This window comes from Lonchura striata, chromosome 1A (genome assembly GCF_050655825.1).
Source record: "Lonchura striata isolate lonStrDom1 chromosome 1A, ASM5065582v1, whole genome shotgun sequence".
NCBI lineage: Eukaryota > Metazoa > Chordata > Aves > Passeriformes > Estrildidae > Lonchura > Lonchura striata.
The window spans coordinates 7,030,525-7,046,986 of NC_140741.1; the positions used below are offsets into that span (position 1 = coordinate 7,030,525).

The 16,462-nt window shown below is 50.2% G+C and overlaps 2 protein-coding genes across 7 annotated transcripts in view; both read left to right on the forward strand.

The window, feature by feature from the left end:
• Nucleotides 1–16,462, forward strand: part of LOC110475200 (alpha 1,4-galactosyltransferase (P1PK blood group)) — a 62,632-nt gene that overhangs the window by 35,933 nt on the left and 10,237 nt on the right. The window contains exons 1-2 of one of the 6 annotated variants that reach the window (XM_077783113.2): nucleotides 6,537–6,675; nucleotides 12,099–13,235. The exons of 3 other annotated variants lie outside the window; for them this stretch is intronic. In XM_077783113.2, coding sequence (XP_077639239.2) covers nucleotides 12,102–13,235 — 1,134 coding nt within the window. In that variant the 5' untranslated portion in view covers nucleotides 6,537–6,675; nucleotides 12,099–12,101. Of the gene's footprint in view, nucleotides 1–6,536; nucleotides 6,676–8,478; nucleotides 10,210–12,098 lie in introns of those variants that run through there. 2 more of the 6 variants (XM_085568873.1, XM_085568866.1) reach the window with 2 other exon arrangements.
• Nucleotides 109–8,325, forward strand: LOC144246250 (lactosylceramide 4-alpha-galactosyltransferase-like). Its single transcript, XM_085568876.1, has one exon. The coding sequence runs from the start codon at nucleotides 4,249–4,251 to the stop codon at nucleotides 5,380–5,382; it is 1,134 nt and encodes a 377-aa protein (XP_085425002.1). The 5' UTR covers nucleotides 109–4,248; the 3' UTR covers nucleotides 5,383–8,325.

Here is a 16,462-nt window from a genome sequence, read left to right on the forward strand (position 1 = left end):
AAATGCTTTTTTCTCCTAACTTTTATGCTGGTGGCCGGATTGACTTCTAGCTGGACTTTTACCTTTGTAGTTTTCTCTCTGATTAACTTCATGGCATCCTTGTAGTTTTCCTGAGTTGCCTGACCCTTCTTCCAGCACTGCTAAACTCTCTGTTCTTCCCTGAGTCCCAGTGGAAGCTCGCTCTTCATCCAGGCCAGCCTTCCCCGAACCATCTTACGGCACATTGCAATGGGCTTCTGCTTCACCTCTATGGCCTCCTTCCTGAGGAATGTCCACCTTCCTGGCCTCCTTGGGACTGCCTCCCAAGGGATTCTCTCCACCTGTGCTCCAAACTGACCAAAGCCTGTCCTTCACAAACCTGAGCTGTGGTTTGGCTGCCTCCCTTCCTCCCTTCACTGAGAACTGAAATCAAACTGTGTCATGGTCACTGTACCCAAGATGGCCCCTGGCATCCTCCTCTCCCACCAGTGCTCCTCTGCTTGCAAACAGCAGATCCCCTGGGACACCAGCCCTGGTGGGCCTTGCCCGCCAGCTGTGTCAGCAAGTTCTCTTCCACATGCTCCTGGCACCTCCTGGAGGGTCTTATGTCTGCTAGGTGGGATTCCAGCAGACACCTGGTAAGATGAAAATGTCACTGAGGATGTAGGCAGTGGATGCTGTGGGGTCATCCACCTATCCCTAATGCAAATCCATCACTCAGCAATGGTGAGACACACCTGGAGGCTGGTTCTGGAATCCCAGGATGAGGGAGGCGCTTCCATACTGGAGTGAGTCCGGCAAAGGGCGGCTAAGGTGAGAAGGGGACTGGAGCACACGGTGCATGATGAGAGGCTGGGAGGGCTCTGCTGACTTTTCTTGCACTGGAGCAGGCTGGGCTGTCTGCTCAGGCTGTGAAACACCTGGCTGAAGGTGGGTGGTGAAGGACACAAGTGAGACTCTGCTGTGCTCAATGCAGAGATGGCAGGAGACACAATGGGCACACATTGAAGTGTGGCAAGTTAGAATGAAAGGGAAGGGTGGTGAAGCACTGGATCAGGTAGCCCAGAGTGGTTGTGGAGTCCCTTTGCTGGGAGAAGGGTTGTCATGAGTCCATCCATGGTGCTGCTGTGCATGGAAGGATCTGGCGAGAGGAGAGAGGTCTGGGGCACTACAGGACGACATTTGTTTCACGCAGCTGAGAAGGAACTGCAGTAATCCCTGAATTGACTGGCTATAGTGATAAAGGAGGGATTTTATTAATATGCCTGCACGTCTCATGCTAGGAAAAGTCAGCCACCCCTGATCATGTGGGCAAGGGGGTGCTGTCATAGAATGAGAGACACCTGGATGTTGAAAATCCTTCAGTGAGGTCCCTGGTGGATGAGGGAGTATTCCCTAATTAAGGAGTAAAGCATTTGGTTAAAAGTGTGTGTTTCCAAGGAGGCGTTCTGTACTTAGGGCTTGGGGTGGGAGCAGGCAGCTCTATGGAAGGCTCAACACAGTTATCACAGCAGTCCCAGAAGCAGTGTGAGCACTGGGAAATTTTAGCAAAAGAGGAGAAAACAAAGCAAGCCATTTTCCCATCAGTCTAAAGCTTAAAGTGTAGCAACAGTAGGTCTTCAGTTTCTTCCTTTTTGTTTAGTTACTTTTTAAGTAACTGGGTGTGTGTTCACTGTGAATTTGTGTGACCTTTGTATCTCTTTCTGGTTATATAAATGGTGTTGTCCTCTGTCCTTTCTCCTGCCCACTTCTGTTTGGACTCAGTCTGTCATCGTTCCTTTTCCGAAGGAGATTGCGGTGTCTGACCATAGAGTTGTTGTCATCCTTTCAGATTTTGATTTTGTAAATATATTTTGATTTTGTAAATATATTTTCCAGCTGAACAGGGAATTCTGTGGTGTCTTCTAAGTGCGGATAGGTGAGTTTTTTGCCTCTTCTACAGCCCCGGCGCTGTTCTGCCTGGTCTGTGCCGTTTGCCTTCTATCGTGTAAAAAAATTATTTACAGGGTTAACCCAGCTCTTGTGTTTGGAGGGTGGGGAATGTAAAGGGGTCTGTAAAAGGCAGGGTTCAGCTGGGTTTTGCTGCCTGTAGCAGTGGCAGCACAAATTGACATTTCTGTGCGGGAGGAGAAAACTTTGTGTAGATCCAGAGCTGATCATTTGTCCTTTGGCTGCCCCTCCTCTGTCCCCCAGTGCCTGGTGCAGAGTGGTGGCTCCATGCTCTGACATTTGGGTGCCTCCCAGTGCAGCCAACAAGGCATTTTTGGCCACGGGGGAAGCTCCGTATGTGACTCAGGCACAGTGCTCAAGGAGCAATGACAAATGGGACTGTGCCAGCTGGGTGCTTTGTCGCGTTCCCTGCCACTTTGGTTACAGCTGCTGGATTAAAGCTTTCCCCCTTTCCTGAGCCGTTCTGTCCTGGAGGGTGGGCCTTTGCATACGGTGCTCAGGGAGGCAGGAGAAATGATGGAGTGTCTTAGGATGTAAGAGACCTTTGAGTGCCTGGGCACAACCAGCCAAGTTCACCACTAAACCACGTTCCTAAGTGCCACAATTCCATGTCTGTTAAATGCCTCCAGGGACAGTGGCTCCACTGCTTTCTTGGGCAGCCTGTGCCAATGCCTGCTAACCCTTCCAGGAAGTAAAATTCTGAGTAATGTCCACTCGAACTTCCCTTGGCACAACTTGAGAACATTTCCTGTGGTCCTAAAAGCAACAGCCTTCCTCACTGCTTCTTCATGTGCCCTTCCCCGTTGGCCTTTACAGGGGGCCAGTGGTGGGCACAGGAGGTGCTGATTCTGCTGCCCCTCGCTATAAGCAAATGATTTATTAAAAAATATGGATATTGATCTAGTACCAGTATCCAACTGTGACGGACAAAAACTCTCTAACAATTTAAAGTTAGAAAGTGTATGTTGATTGTGACACCGGGTAGTGTGCGGGATAGCTCCCTAAGACACACCTCACCTTCCAGGTGATTACAGACTCTTTTTATCCATACAAATATTGAATACCCAAAATACAAATACATATTCATAATTTTGGTACATCCCATTCCCCGCTTTGTATGCTAATCACTCCAAAAGCTATTAAGCATACGTAGTTTGTTCCTTGAAATGGGTCGGTGGTCCCTTTCATGGGGAGGGGTCCCAAAACTAGGAAGTAAATGAAGTTTTCCTCGTTCTGACCTTTCTAGCTTTTCAATGCAAATATGACAAATGAGCTCTTGGTAGAACTCCCTTTCCTTGTCTTCAGTTGGTTTCAGAACATAGGAGGCCCACAATTGTCTTATGTTCCTAAAAGCTATTTGTCAGTTTCTATATCCTTCATTATAAACCCAGATAACTAAACGTTGTGCTGACAAGCAATCAATTATTAATTAACTACTAACGCTTAACTTCATCAAGGCCCACTCATTTATTTTAATTAACACTAGTAAGGCTTATTTCTAACTAAAATCTTAGCTCCCCTAAAATCTCTAAATTCCTTAAAATTTATGTTTCACAGAGAAAAGGGCAGCAATGCTGATGTTAATGCTGGGGATGGAGCTAGACTGACTCATCTGTTTGTTGCTGCCTTGTTAAGAATCTCTTCCACTTCATCCCTGCCTTTTGCCAGAAGAAGAGAGGAAGTAAGGGCAGGAGAGTGGAGGGATTGCCTGTCCACCAGCAGGATCCACTGGGAGAACTGAGCAGGGCAGAGCCAGTGTCACCTGTGCAGGTTTGGGAAGCAGCCTTGGAACTCCCTTTCCAAGGCAGTTCATGATGCTGTGGTCTGCATCTGCCTCCTGAGCTGCCCTGCTTCCATTCCTTTCCCAGCCTCCATCCATCCTGCTGGCTCCACTGCCATCAGTAATGGGCCAGGCTCTCTGCAGGGGCAGGTGGCTGGTTTGGAAAGGCAGCAACTGCTGGCACAACAACTGGGAGGCTGAGCTTGTGTTTGGTTTGAGGGAAGGACACGTTGTGTACTGGGAGAGAAAAGCTCCTCTCATGATAACCAGCTGTCAGTGGGTAGCAGGTCCACATAGACTCTCTTCATAGGGCTCCAGGATTGGTCATAAAAATGGTCATATTTCCTCCTGCCAGCGACTTTGTGTACGTGTCTCATGTCTCGTGTTGCCTGTGACCTGAAGTCCTAGATGAGTTCCATAATGGTGTTCCCAGAGTTTGTTGTGCACTGCTCTGAAGCTGGGACACACCTGTGAAGGAAGGCTCATACTCCACTGCCTCCTCTGTCAGGTTATTTCTCTTCTTTCCCTTTCTTCAGATCATGATGGCTGTCTCGGGAGAGCATACTCTGGCTGGAGAAAGAATGCTCAGGATGCCCAGCTGCCTCCTAAAGCTGACCAGGGTGGTGCTCAGCCACAAGCCCTGGGCCCTGTTTCTCCTCATCGTTGGGTTTCTATCCTTTGCCTACACCAAGTTGTACTGGGGCGTCTGGGAGGACCCAAAGAGCAGAGCCCCCACCTACAGCTTGTCTGCTGAGAACAGCTGTGCTCACTATGTGCCTTCTGCCCTCAACATTGCTGCTGGGCCCTCTCCTCCCACAGGAAATGTGTTTTTTGTGGAGACCTCAGAGCAAACTTCCCCAGGTTACCTGTTCTCGTGCTCTGTGGAGTCAGCAGCCAGGACACACCCCATGTCAAGAGTTGTGGTGCTCATGAAAGGCTTGGCCAAAGGGAACACCTCCTTACCCAAGCACTGGGCTTTCTCCTTGCTGAGCTGCTTCCCCAACGTGGAAATCCGGCCCCTGGACTTGACAGAGCTCTTTTCTGGAACGCCTCTAGCACTGTGGTTTTCACAGCCTCAGAGGCAACAGGAGCCTCATTTTTTACATGTTCTCTCTGATGCCTGCAGAATCGTTCTCATGTGGAAATTTGGAGGCATCTACCTGGATACAGACTTCATTGTGCTGAAGAACTTGGAGAATCTCACCAATGCCCTTGGGATTCAGGATGACTATGAACTGAATGGGGCCTTTCTTTCCTTTAAGGCCAAGCACAAATTCATGGAGCTTTGTATGCAGGACTTTGTGCAGAATTACAATGGTTGGGTTTGGGGACACCAGGGCCCAGGGCTCCTAACACGTGTCTTCAAGAAATGGTGCTCCCTCGGGACTATCAAGAGCATGAACTGCAAAGGTGTGAGTGCTCTTGCCCAAGAAGTTGTTTATCCTATTCCCTGGCAGAACTGGAAGAAGTTGTTTGAGGCAGTCAGTGCCTTGGAGTTTCAGAAACTCCTTAAGAACACCTATGCAGTGCACATTTGGAACAAACTGAGCCACGGGACCAAGTTAGAGATCCCCTCCCAGGCTCTGCTGGCTCAGCTCTATGCCCAGTTCTGCCCTGCCACCTATGCAAAGATGAAGCAGGACTCTGAAGTGTTGTCCAGGCGTGCAGTGTGATCTGGGGCCTTTGGCTGCAGGGATGTTCCCCAGGCTGAAGGAAACTGAGTGCCTTTGACCTACCCCAGAATTGGATTTTAGTCCCCAGACCCGGTGGTGTTCTGTGTGACAGCTCCATGGTTTTCTACCTGATATTCCTGATATCAGAATCCTTTGTGTTTCAAATTTACAGCAGAACCTGGCTTCAGACTCTCTTGCTCTCCTTCAGGGCCAGGGCAATGTTGAACTCATTCATCGCATCCCTCAGCTGGTGCTCTCCTGCTGTTCTCCAGTGGTTCCTCTTCAAATCCCAGCCTGAGCAGCCCCTTGTGATGATTCAACAGCTGTAGGGACCCTTGGCTTGCTCTCTGTGGCATTTCTGAGTTTGTGAAGTAAAACCAGGCACTGCCAAAGGGCACAGATTGCTGGGGCTCAGAGCAGAATTCCATGGCTGGCAATGATCCTTAACACGTGGGGAAACACATGAAGCGTATATGAAATTTGCTTTAAGAAGCAGAAAACAGTTGCGATCCCTGCGTGGCTCAGTGTGAAGTTGTTCTAAACTTCTTAAGTGAGAAAAGTTCAAATGCTGCTTCCTACTGTTTCTGATTCCTCAGCAGTGGGATGACTTGTCTGGGACTCCTCAGGACAAGAAATAGACAAAAGCAGTTCCTTGGGGAGCGGAAATTATGGAGTTCCTTGCTCTGCTGAAGTATTTCTTGTGGGTACCAACATGTAAGCAGCCATTGTCACACTCTGAAGGGGCTCAACATTGCCTGTTTCTGCCGTGCTGTGAGGAGGATTACATCCCTTTCATTGGGACATTGAGCCCATGGTGGAAGTCCAGAGGACAACATGTCCACATCAACAGGAGGACCAGGTGCAGGACTCCAAGCAGTGTCCCCAGGGACAAAAATAAAAACTCAGAAGCACATGAAGGTTTGAAAAGGCCTCCAAGATCAGAGAGTCCAGCCGTCAATTCTGTATCACCATACGCACTGGCCTTTATCCCAAAGTGCCACGTGTACTCATTTTTTGGAGCGCTTCCAGGGATGCTGACTCCACCTCTTCAGTTGAGAGCCTGTGGCACACAGTGCTTAAGCACGCTGGAACTTTTCCATATTCAAGCTGAACCTGCCATGGTGCTGGGAGTGCTGCATCCAGCCCTGGGATCCCAGCACAGCAAGGACAGGGAGCTGCTGGAGCCAGGCCAGAGCAGGGACACCAAGGGGAGCAGAGGGATGGAGCAGCTCTGCTGGGAAGAAGGGCTGAGGGAAGTGGGAGTGTTCTGCCTGGAGAAGAGAAGGCTTTGAGGTGATATAATCATGACCATCCACTGCCTTAAGGGAGCTTAAAGGAATGGTGCAGGGAGACTCTTTGCAAGGGCCTGCAGTGACAGGAGAAGAGGGAATGGCTTCCCACTGACAGAGAGCAGGTTTGGATTGGATATGAGGAACAAATTCTTCCCAGTGAAGGTGGTGAGGCCCTGACACAGGTTGCCCAGAGAAGCTTCCTATCCTTGGAAGTGTCCAAGGCCAGGGTGGATGGGGCTCGGAGCTGCCTGGGATAGTGGAAGGTGTCCCTGTCCATGGCAGGAGGGGTGGTGCAAGACAAGATGATCTTTAGCATCCCTTCCAACCCAGACCATTCCATTGTTTTCCCCTCATCCTGCCCTTGGTTCCCTGGGAGCAGAGCCTCTTCCCCACCTGGCTGCACCCTCCTGTCAGGGAGGTGTGGAGAGCAATAAGGTCCCCCCTGAGCCTCCTTTTTCCCCAGGTTCAACAGCCCCAGCTCCCTCAGCCGCTCCTCATCAGACTGGTGCTCCAGCCCCTTGCCCAGCTCCGTTCCCTCCTCTGGACACGCTCCAGCCCCTCCGTGTCCATCTTGCAGTGCCGGGCCCAGAACTGGACACGGCACTTGGGCTGAGGCCTCCCCAGTGCCCACGGCAGGGGACAGTCACTGCCCTGGTCCTGCTGGCCACACCATTGCTGACCTGGCCAGCAGCCTTTGGCCTTCTCGCCCACCTGGCCATGCACTGTGCCTCAGCAGGGCTGGGCCCTTTCCTGCTGGGCTCTTCCCAGCCACTCTTTCCCAGCCTGGAGCTGCTGGGGGTTGTGACCCAGGGGCAAGACCCGGCACTTCAGGTCTTGTTGAACCTCAAGGACATGAACCGGGGCTGGCTCTGACAGCGGGCCCTGGGGCACAGCACCAGTGACCCGCTGCCAGCTGGATTAATTCCACCACCATTCTCTGGGCCCAGCCATCCAGGCAGTTTATTCCCAGCAAACAGGGAAGCTGTTAAATCTGTGGGCTGCAAGGACAATGCTCTCCAGGAGAGCGCTGTGGGAGCCGTGAGCAAAGGCTTTACTGCAGGCCCAGGTACACAACATCCACAGCCTTTCCCCATCCATTGGAGTTCACAGAAGGAGGCTGGGTCGGTCAAGCAGGACCTGCTGGAAGTCGTGCCGGCTGGCCCTGATGCCCCAGTGGTGCAGCACACCTCTGTCATTGCACTCCAGCTAATCTGTTCCATACCCTTCCCTGGCACCGAGGCCAGACCAACAGGCCTCTGGTTCCCCCAGTTGTTCTTCCAAGGCTTCTCATGGAGGGGTGTCACATTGGCCAATTTCCTGTCACCCCAGAGCTCTCCAGTTCACCAGGACTGCTGATGAATGATGGCGAGAGGACCTTTGTGAGCTGCTTCAGCAGCTCCCAGCAGAGGGATGGCATCTCCCTAGACCTGTGCATGTCTGGGCAGCACAGCAGCTCACTGACAACTTCCTCCTGCAGTGTGGGGACTTTGTTCTGCTCCCTGTGTTTGTCTTCTGGCTCAGGGGGCTGGATATGCAGTGGGTGACTGGGCTTTTGGTTAAAGGCTGAGGTCCAGAAGGCATTGAGTACCTCAACCTATTCCTCATCCCTGGAGGTTCACACCCCAGCATGCAATAAAGGATGGAGAATCTCCTTGGCCTCTTTTTGTCATTAATGCATTTGGAAATGCTTTTTTTTCCTAACTTTTATGCTGGTGGCCGGATTGACTTCTAGCTGGACTTTTACCTTTGTAGTTTTCTCTCTGATTAACTTCATGGCATCCTTGTAGTTTTCCTGAGTTGCCTGACCCTTCTTCCAGCACTGCTAAACTCTCTGTTCTTCCCTGAGTCCCAGTGGAAGCTCGCTCTTCATCCAGGCCAGCCTTCCCCGAACCATCTTACGGCACATTGCAATGGGCTTCTGCTCCGCCTCTATGACCTCCTTCCTGAGGAACGTCCACCTTCCTGGCCTCCTTGGGACTGCCTCCCAAGGGATTCTCTCCACCTGTGCTCCAAACTGACCAAAGCCTGTCCTTCACAAACCTGAGCTGTGGTTTGGCTGCCTCCCTTCCTCCCTTCACTGAGAACTGAAATCAAACTGTGTCATGGTCACTGTACCCAAGATGGCCCCTGGCATCCTCCTCTCCCACCAGTGCTCCTCTGCTTGCAAACAGCAGATCCCCTGGGACACCAGCCCTGGTGGGCCTTGCCCGCCAGCTGTGTCAGCAAGTTCTCTTCCACATGCTCCTGGCACCTCCTGGAGGGTCTTATGTCTGCTAGGTGGGATTCCAGCAGACACCTGGTAAGATGAAAATGTCACTGAGGATGTAGGCAGTGGATGCTGTGGGGTCATCCACCTATCCCTAATGCAAATCCATCACTCAGCAATGGTGAGACACACCTGGAGGCTGGTTCTGGAATCCCAGGATGAGGGAGGCGCTTCCATACTGGAGTGAGTCCGGCAAAGGGCGGCTAAGGTGAGAAGGGGACTGGAGCACACGGTGCATGATGAGAGGCTGGGAGGGCTCTGCTGACTTTTCTTGCACTGGAGCAGGCTGGGCTGTCTGCTCAGGCTGTGAAACACCTGGCTGAAGGTGGGTGGTGAAGGACACAAGTGAAACTCTGCTGTGCTCAATGCAGAGATGGCAGGAGACACAATGGGCACACATTGAAGTGTGGCAAGTTAGAATGAAAGGAAGGGTGGTGAAGCACTGGATCAGGTAGCCCAGAGTGGTTGTGGAGTCCCTTTGCTGGGAGAAGGGTTGTCATGAGTCCATCCATGGTGCTGCTGTGCATGGAAGGATCTGGCGAGAGGAGAGAGGTCTGGGGCACTACAGGGAGACATTTGTTTCACGCAACTGAGGAGGAACTGCAGTAATCCCTGAATTGAGTGGCTGTTCTAATAAAGGAGGGATTTTATGAATGTGCCAGCATGTCTCATGCTAGGGAAGGTCAGCCACCCCTGATCATGTGGGCAAGGGGGAGCTGTCATAGAATGAGAGACACCTGAATGTGGCAAAGTCCTTCAGTGAGGTCCCTGGAGTAAAGCATTTGGTTAAAAGTGTGTGTTTCCAAGGGGGCGTTCTGTACTTAGTGCTTGGGGTGGGAGCAGGTAGCTCTATGGAAGGCTCAGCTCAGCTGTCACAGCAGTCCCCGAAGCAGTGTGATCACTGAGAAATTTTAGCAAAGAAAGAGAAAACAAAACCTAAAGTTTTCCTTCCACAGACTAAAGTTTAAAGCATAGTTACTGTGACATCTGAATTTCATCCTTTTTTTTCTATGACTACTTTATATTTGGACGGGTTCTTTGCTGCACTAGGTACATCCTTTTTATTAACTGCTCATTGGATAAATGTGTGATGTCACATCCTTTATCCATTGTGTTTTTCCACGTATTCAGACGTTTTCCCTTGTAATTTCTTTTGAGAAAGAGGAAGTGCACAAACATAGACTTGTAGGCGCTCTCTGGGACACCTACCTCTTAAAACTCTTCTGCAGCTGAGCTGTGAATTCTGTGGTGTCTTGAAAGCTCGGAGAGGTGAGTAGTTTGCTGTTTCTTTGCTATGGCCCTTGTGTTTTCAGAGGAAGAATGTGTGCCAGGCTTCCTGTGTTTGTTTTGTAAAAGAATTGCACTGGCTAATGCAATGACTAAAGCGTTGCACTGTCCACTCCAAAAGCAGAAATGTATTTCTAACTTTATAGGGGTGTGATAGTAGTCAAGTCCTCTCCTTTGCTCAAAATGCGACAACAGCCTCAAGCCTTGATCGTGGTTAGATTAATGTGGCGCTTTCGTGCCCCTCTACTGCATAGGAACTTCCTGGCAAGCCTCTACTGCTTTCTCTTCTTGTGCTTGCAAAGCAAAGAATTATTTACAGGGTTAACCCAGCTGTGGTGTGTGGAGGGTGGGGAATGTAAAGGGGTCTGTAAAAGGCAGGGTTTGTGCAGTGGCAGCACAAATTGGCATTTCTGTGCGGGAGGAGAAAACTTTGTGTAGATCCAGAGCTGATCATTTGTCCTTTGGCTGCCCCTCCTCTGTCCCCCAGTGCCTGGTGCAGAGTGGTGGCTCCATGCTCTGAAATTTGGGTGCCTCCCAGTGCAGCCAACAAGGCATTTTTGGCCACGGGGGAAACTCTGTATGTGACCCAGGCACAGCATTCAAGGAGCAATGACAAATGGGACTGTGCCAGCTGGGTGCTTTGTCGCGTTCCCTGCCACTTTGGTTACAGCTGCTGGATTAAAGCTTTCCCCCTTTCCTGAGCCGTTCTGTCCTGGAGGGTGGGCCTTTGCATATGGAGCTCAGGGAGGCAGGAGAAATGATGGAGTGTCTTAGGATGTAAGAGACCTTTGAGTGCCTGGGCACAACCAGCCAAGTTCACCACTAAACCACGTTCCTAAGTGCCACAATTCCATGTCTGTTAAATGCCTCCAGGGACAGTGGCTCCACTGCTTTCTTGGGCAGCCTGTGCCAATGCCTGCTAACCCTTCCAGGAAGTAAAATTCTGAGTAATGTCCACTCGAACTTCCCTTGGCACAACTTGAGAACATTTCCTGTGGTCCTAAAAGCAACAGCCTTCCTCACTGCTTCTTCATGTGCCCTTCCCCGTTGGCCTTTGGGGCCCAGTGGTGGGCACAGGAGGTGCTGATTCTGCTGCCCCTCAATATAAGGAGAGGCAAGGGCAGCAATGCTGATATTAACACTGGAGATGGAGCTGGACCGACTCATCTGTTTGTTGCTGCCTTGTTAAGAATGTTTTCCACTCCATCCCTGCCTTTTGCCAGAAGAAGAGAGGAAGTAAGGGCAGGAGAGCGGAGGGATTGCCTGTCCACCAGCAGGATCCACTGGGAGAACTGAGCAGGGCAGAGCCAGTGTCGCCTGTGCAGGTTTGGGAAGCAGCCTTGGAACTCCCTTTCCAAGGCAGTTCATGATGCTGTGGTCTGCATCTGCCTCCTGAGCTGCCCTGCATCCATTCCTTTCCCAGCCTCCATCCATCCTGCTGGCTCCACTGCCATCAGTAATGGGCCAGGCTCTCTGCAGGGGCAGGTGGCTGGTTTGGAAAGGCAGCAACTGCTGGCACAACAACTGGGAGGCTGAGCTTGTGTTTGGTTTGAGGGAAGGACACGTTGTGTACTGGGAGAGAAAAGCTCCTCTCATGATAACCAGCTGTCAGTGGGTAGCAGGTCCACATAGACTCTCTTCATAGGGCTCCAGGATTGGTCATAAAAATGGTCATATTTCCTCCTGCCAGCGACTTTGTGTACGTGTCTCATGTCTCGTGTTGCCTGTGACCTGAAGTCCTAGATGAGTTCTGTAATGGTGTTCCCAGAGTTTGTTGTGCACTGCTCTGAAGCTGGGACACACCTGTGAAGGAAGGCTCATACTCCACTGCCTCCTCTGTCAAGTTATTTCTCTTCTTTCCCTTTCTTCAGATCATGATGGCTGTCTCGGGAGAGCATACTCTGGCTGGAGAAAGAATGCTCAGGACGCCCAGCTGCCTCCTAAAGCTGACCAGGGTGGTGCTCAACCACAAGCCCTGGGCCCTGTTTCTCCTCATCATTGGGTTTCTAACCTTTGCCTACACCAAGTTGTACTGGGGCGTCTGGGAGGACCCAAAGAGCAGAGCCCCCACCTACAGCTTGTCTGCTGAGAACAGCTGTGCTCACTATGTGCCTTCTGCCCTCAACATTGCTGCTGGGCCCTCTCCTCCCACAGGAAATGTGTTTTTTGTGGAGACCTCAGAGCAAACTTCCCCAGGTTACCTGTTCTCATGCTCTGTGGAGTCAGCGGCCAGGACACACCCCACATCAAGAGTTGTGGTGCTCATGAAAGGCTTGGCCAAAGGGAACACCTCCTTACCCAAGCACTGGGCTTTCTCCTTGCTGAGCTGCTTCCCCAACGTGGAAATCCGGCCCCTGGACTTGATGGAGCTCTTTTCTGGAACGCCTCTGGCACTGTGGTTTTCGCAGCCTCAGCGGCTACAGGAGCCTCATTTTTTACATGTTCTCTCTGATGCCTGCAGAATCATCCTCATGTGGAAATTTGGAGGCATCTACCTGGATACAGACTTCATTGTGCTGAAGAACTTGGAGAATCTCACCAATGCCCTTGGGATTCAGGATGACTATGAACTGAATGGGGCCTTTCTTTCCTTTAAAGCCAAGCACAAATTCATGGAGCTTTGTATGCAGGACTTTGTGCAGAATTACAATGGCTGGGTCTGGGGGCACCAGGGCCCAGGGCTCCTAACACGTGTCTTCAAGAAATGGTGCTCCCTCGGGACTATCAAGAGCATGAACTGCAAAGGTGTGAGTGCTCTTGCCCAAGAAGTTGTTTATCCTATTCCCTGGCAGGACTGGAAGAAGTTGTTTGAGGCAGTCAGTGCCTTGGAGTTTCAGAAACTCCTTAAGAACACCTATGCAGTGCACATTTGGAACAAACTGAGCCACGGGACCAAGTTAGAGATCCCCTCCCAGGCTCTGCTGGCTCAGCTCTATGCCCAGTTCTGCCCTGCCACCTATGCAAAGATGAAGCAGGACTCTGAAGTGTTGTCCAGGCGTGCAGTGTGATCTGGGGCCTTTGGCTGCAGGGATGTTCCCCAGGCTGAAGGAAACTGAGTGCCTACGCCAGAATTGGATTTTAGTCCCCAGACCCGGTGTTCTGTGTGACAGGTCTGTGGTTTTCTACCTGATATTCCTGATATCAGAATCCTTTGTGTTTCAAATTTACAGCAGAACCTGGCTTCAAACTCTCTTGCTGTCCTTCAGGGCCAGGGCAATGTTGAACTCATTCATCACATCTCTCAGCTGGTGCTCTCCTGCTGTTCTCCAATGGTTCCTCCTGTGAATCCCAGCCTGAGCAGCCCCTTGTGATGATTCAACCACTGTAGGAGCCTCTGTTTTGCTCTCCGTGGCATTTGAAATTTTCACAGAATATTCTGTGTTTGAAGGGACCCACAGCTATCCTGGGTCTTACCCCTGGCCCTGCCTGGCAACAGGACACTCCAACAATCATGCCCTGAGCATGCGAGCGTCATCCTTGGTGCCATGACTATTCCCTGGGGAGCCTGTTCAGTGTCCAGCACCCTCTGGGGGAAGAACCTTTTCCTGATACCCACCCTAACCCTGTCCTGACACAGCTCCAGCCGTGCCCTGGGTCCTGTTCCTGGTCTCAGATCAGAGCTGCCCCTCCTCTTCCCCTCGTGAGGAAGCTGCAGAACTGCTGTGAGCTCTGACCTCAGTCTGCTCTCCTCCAGCTGAACACACCAAGTGCCCTCAGCTGCTCCTCGTGTGGCTTCACCTCCAGGCCCTTCACCATCTCCAAAATCCTACTTTGGACACTCTCTAACAGCTTTAGATCTTCCTTATACTGTGGCACCCAAAATATTCAATATTGAAGATGAGGCCGCCCCAGCCCAGAGCAGAGCGGGACAATCCCCTGTCTGGCCATGCTGGGCCCAGTGCCCCAGGACAGGGCTGTCCCTCCTGGCTCCAGGGCACTGCTGGCCCCTGTCCAGCTGGCCACTTACCAGGACCCCCAAGTCCCTTTCCACAGCACTGCTCTCCGGCCTCTCATTCCCACTCTGCCTGTACATCCCGGGCTGTCCTGTCCCAGGTGCAGAATCCAGGCCTTGCCTTTGTTAACTTCACCCAGTTGGTGATTGCCCAGCCCTGTCATTTATCCAGAACTCTCTGCAGGGTCTCTTCGCCCTTGAGGGAGTCAACAGCTCCTCCCAGTTTTGTATTTGTATCTGCAAGCTTACGTATTATCCCTTCCTGTCCTGCATTCAAGCTTTTTATGAGGATTTTTGAGAGCATGGGGCCTAAGAGGCGCCCTGTGGAACCCCACAAGTAATAGGCTGCCAGTCTGCTGTCACCCAGGTACTGTCATTCTGTGTGCTTGACCTGTAAGCAAGTTGCTCAGCCATCACACAATGTGTTTATCCAGCTGTGGGCTGCACGCTGAGATAGACGATATCCAGAGCTTTACTGAAATCCAAAAAGATTACATCTACTGATGTTTTTTGATCAACTGGGTGGGTTGCCTTAGCATAAAAGGAAATTATTTTTTAAAAGCAGGACTTTCCTCTCATGAAGATGTGCTGGCTGCGACCAATGACTGTGTTGTCCTTCAGGTGTTTTTCAATACATCCCAGAATAATCATAATAATTTCCATAATTTCACCAGGCACTGGAGTGAGACTGACAGGCCTGTAGCTTTCAGGGTTATCCTTCTTGCCCTCTTTGAAAACTGGGATCTCTCCAGATTCTCAAGACTGTTAGAAAATTATCAAGAGATGCTTCACGATGATATGAGCAGCTCTTTATGGATTCTCAGATTAATCCTGTCATACCCCATAGACCTATAGGGATCCAGCTGGAGCAGCAGATCCCTCACACCTTCAGGGTTAACTCAGAGTTTATCATTGTCATAGCCACAGTCCTCTAGCTCAGGGTGCTGAGACTTCTCTAGTCCATCATCAGTACTGAAGACAGAGGCAAAGAAAGCATTAAACATCTCTGCCTTGTCCATGGCCCAGTTTGTGAGATGACCATCCTCATCCTGTAATGGGCCGATGTAATTTCAGCACTGCCTTTTGCCATTAATGTATTTTTAAAACTGTCTTTTTATTGTCCCCAACACTTCTGGTGGCTTCAAATGTAATGGAGCTTTGGCTACACAAATTCTCCCCCTGCAGTGGTGAGCAGGATCTCTGTATTCCTTCCACATCACCTGGCCTTGCTTACACTGGGCATATACCTTCCTTTTTTATCTTATCTCCAAAAGAAGATTCCTGTTCAGCCAAGGTGGCCTTCTACTTCATCTGCTTGATTTCCAATTTTTAGGAATTGCCTGTTCCTGTGCCCTCGGGAACAGGTGCTTAAAAACGACCAGCATTGATGGACCCCAGAACCTTTAAAACCATTTTTCCAGGTGTGTTGGTTCTCAAATCAAATCTCAAATCTCAAATTTTGAGGAAAAAAAAAATCTCTTTTTTTTTTCCCTCAAAATCTCAAATTCAAGATCTCAAAAATCTCAAACTGGTGAACCAAAACCACTACACCAGGGGACTTTACTTACTGCTTCCCTGAGCAGCTGAAGTCCCTCTTCCCATGCCCAGGGTTGAAGTTTTGTTGGCACTTTTCCTCCTGTCACAGGAGATCTTAAACTTGATGGCTTCATGGTCGCTGTGGCCAAGACAGCCATCAATCTCCACTCAAGAGGATCACAAGCTCCACTGTATTGACAGGCAATAAATCAAGGAGGGAGAGTATCTTTCTGAGTCAGCCCTCTTAGTACCTGTAGCATGAAGTTGTCATCCAGGTGTTTCAGGAATGCAAAGGGAGTATATGAAAATTGTGTAAAAGAAACAGAAAATATTTTAAGGCTTGCTGTGGATCTGATGACCATCTCCCCACCTAAATGTGTTCCCTGTGTGTCCAGGCCATTGTATTGTAATAATGCATTTGAAATTAACCTCTTATGAAATAAGAAGAGGAGACTAAAACATCCTGGGATTCTGCCTGTGCCAATTCAAAGCTTCTATCTGGAAGTTAAAGTGTAAGCAATGTGTGGTTATTGCTCTTTTAGATATGCAGTGACTAACAAATAAGAGAAAGATGTATATCAATTTTAATAGAATCTTTTCCTAAATGCCATATTTTGCTGAAAAGTACAGTGCAGGGAAGACTGATGTAATTTAGATGTAAATTTAATGTTAGCAGGAGTATGCTTCATGGTTTCTCAGACAGTGTCACAGCACTCTACTGATTAAACACTCCATTGCAGACCAAAA

Excerpts from the sequence above, each read along its gene's own strand:
- LOC144246250 (XM_085568876.1), top strand. The coding sequence starts at position 4,249 with ATGATGGCTGTCTCGGGAGAGCATACTCTGGCTGGAGAAAGAATGCTC.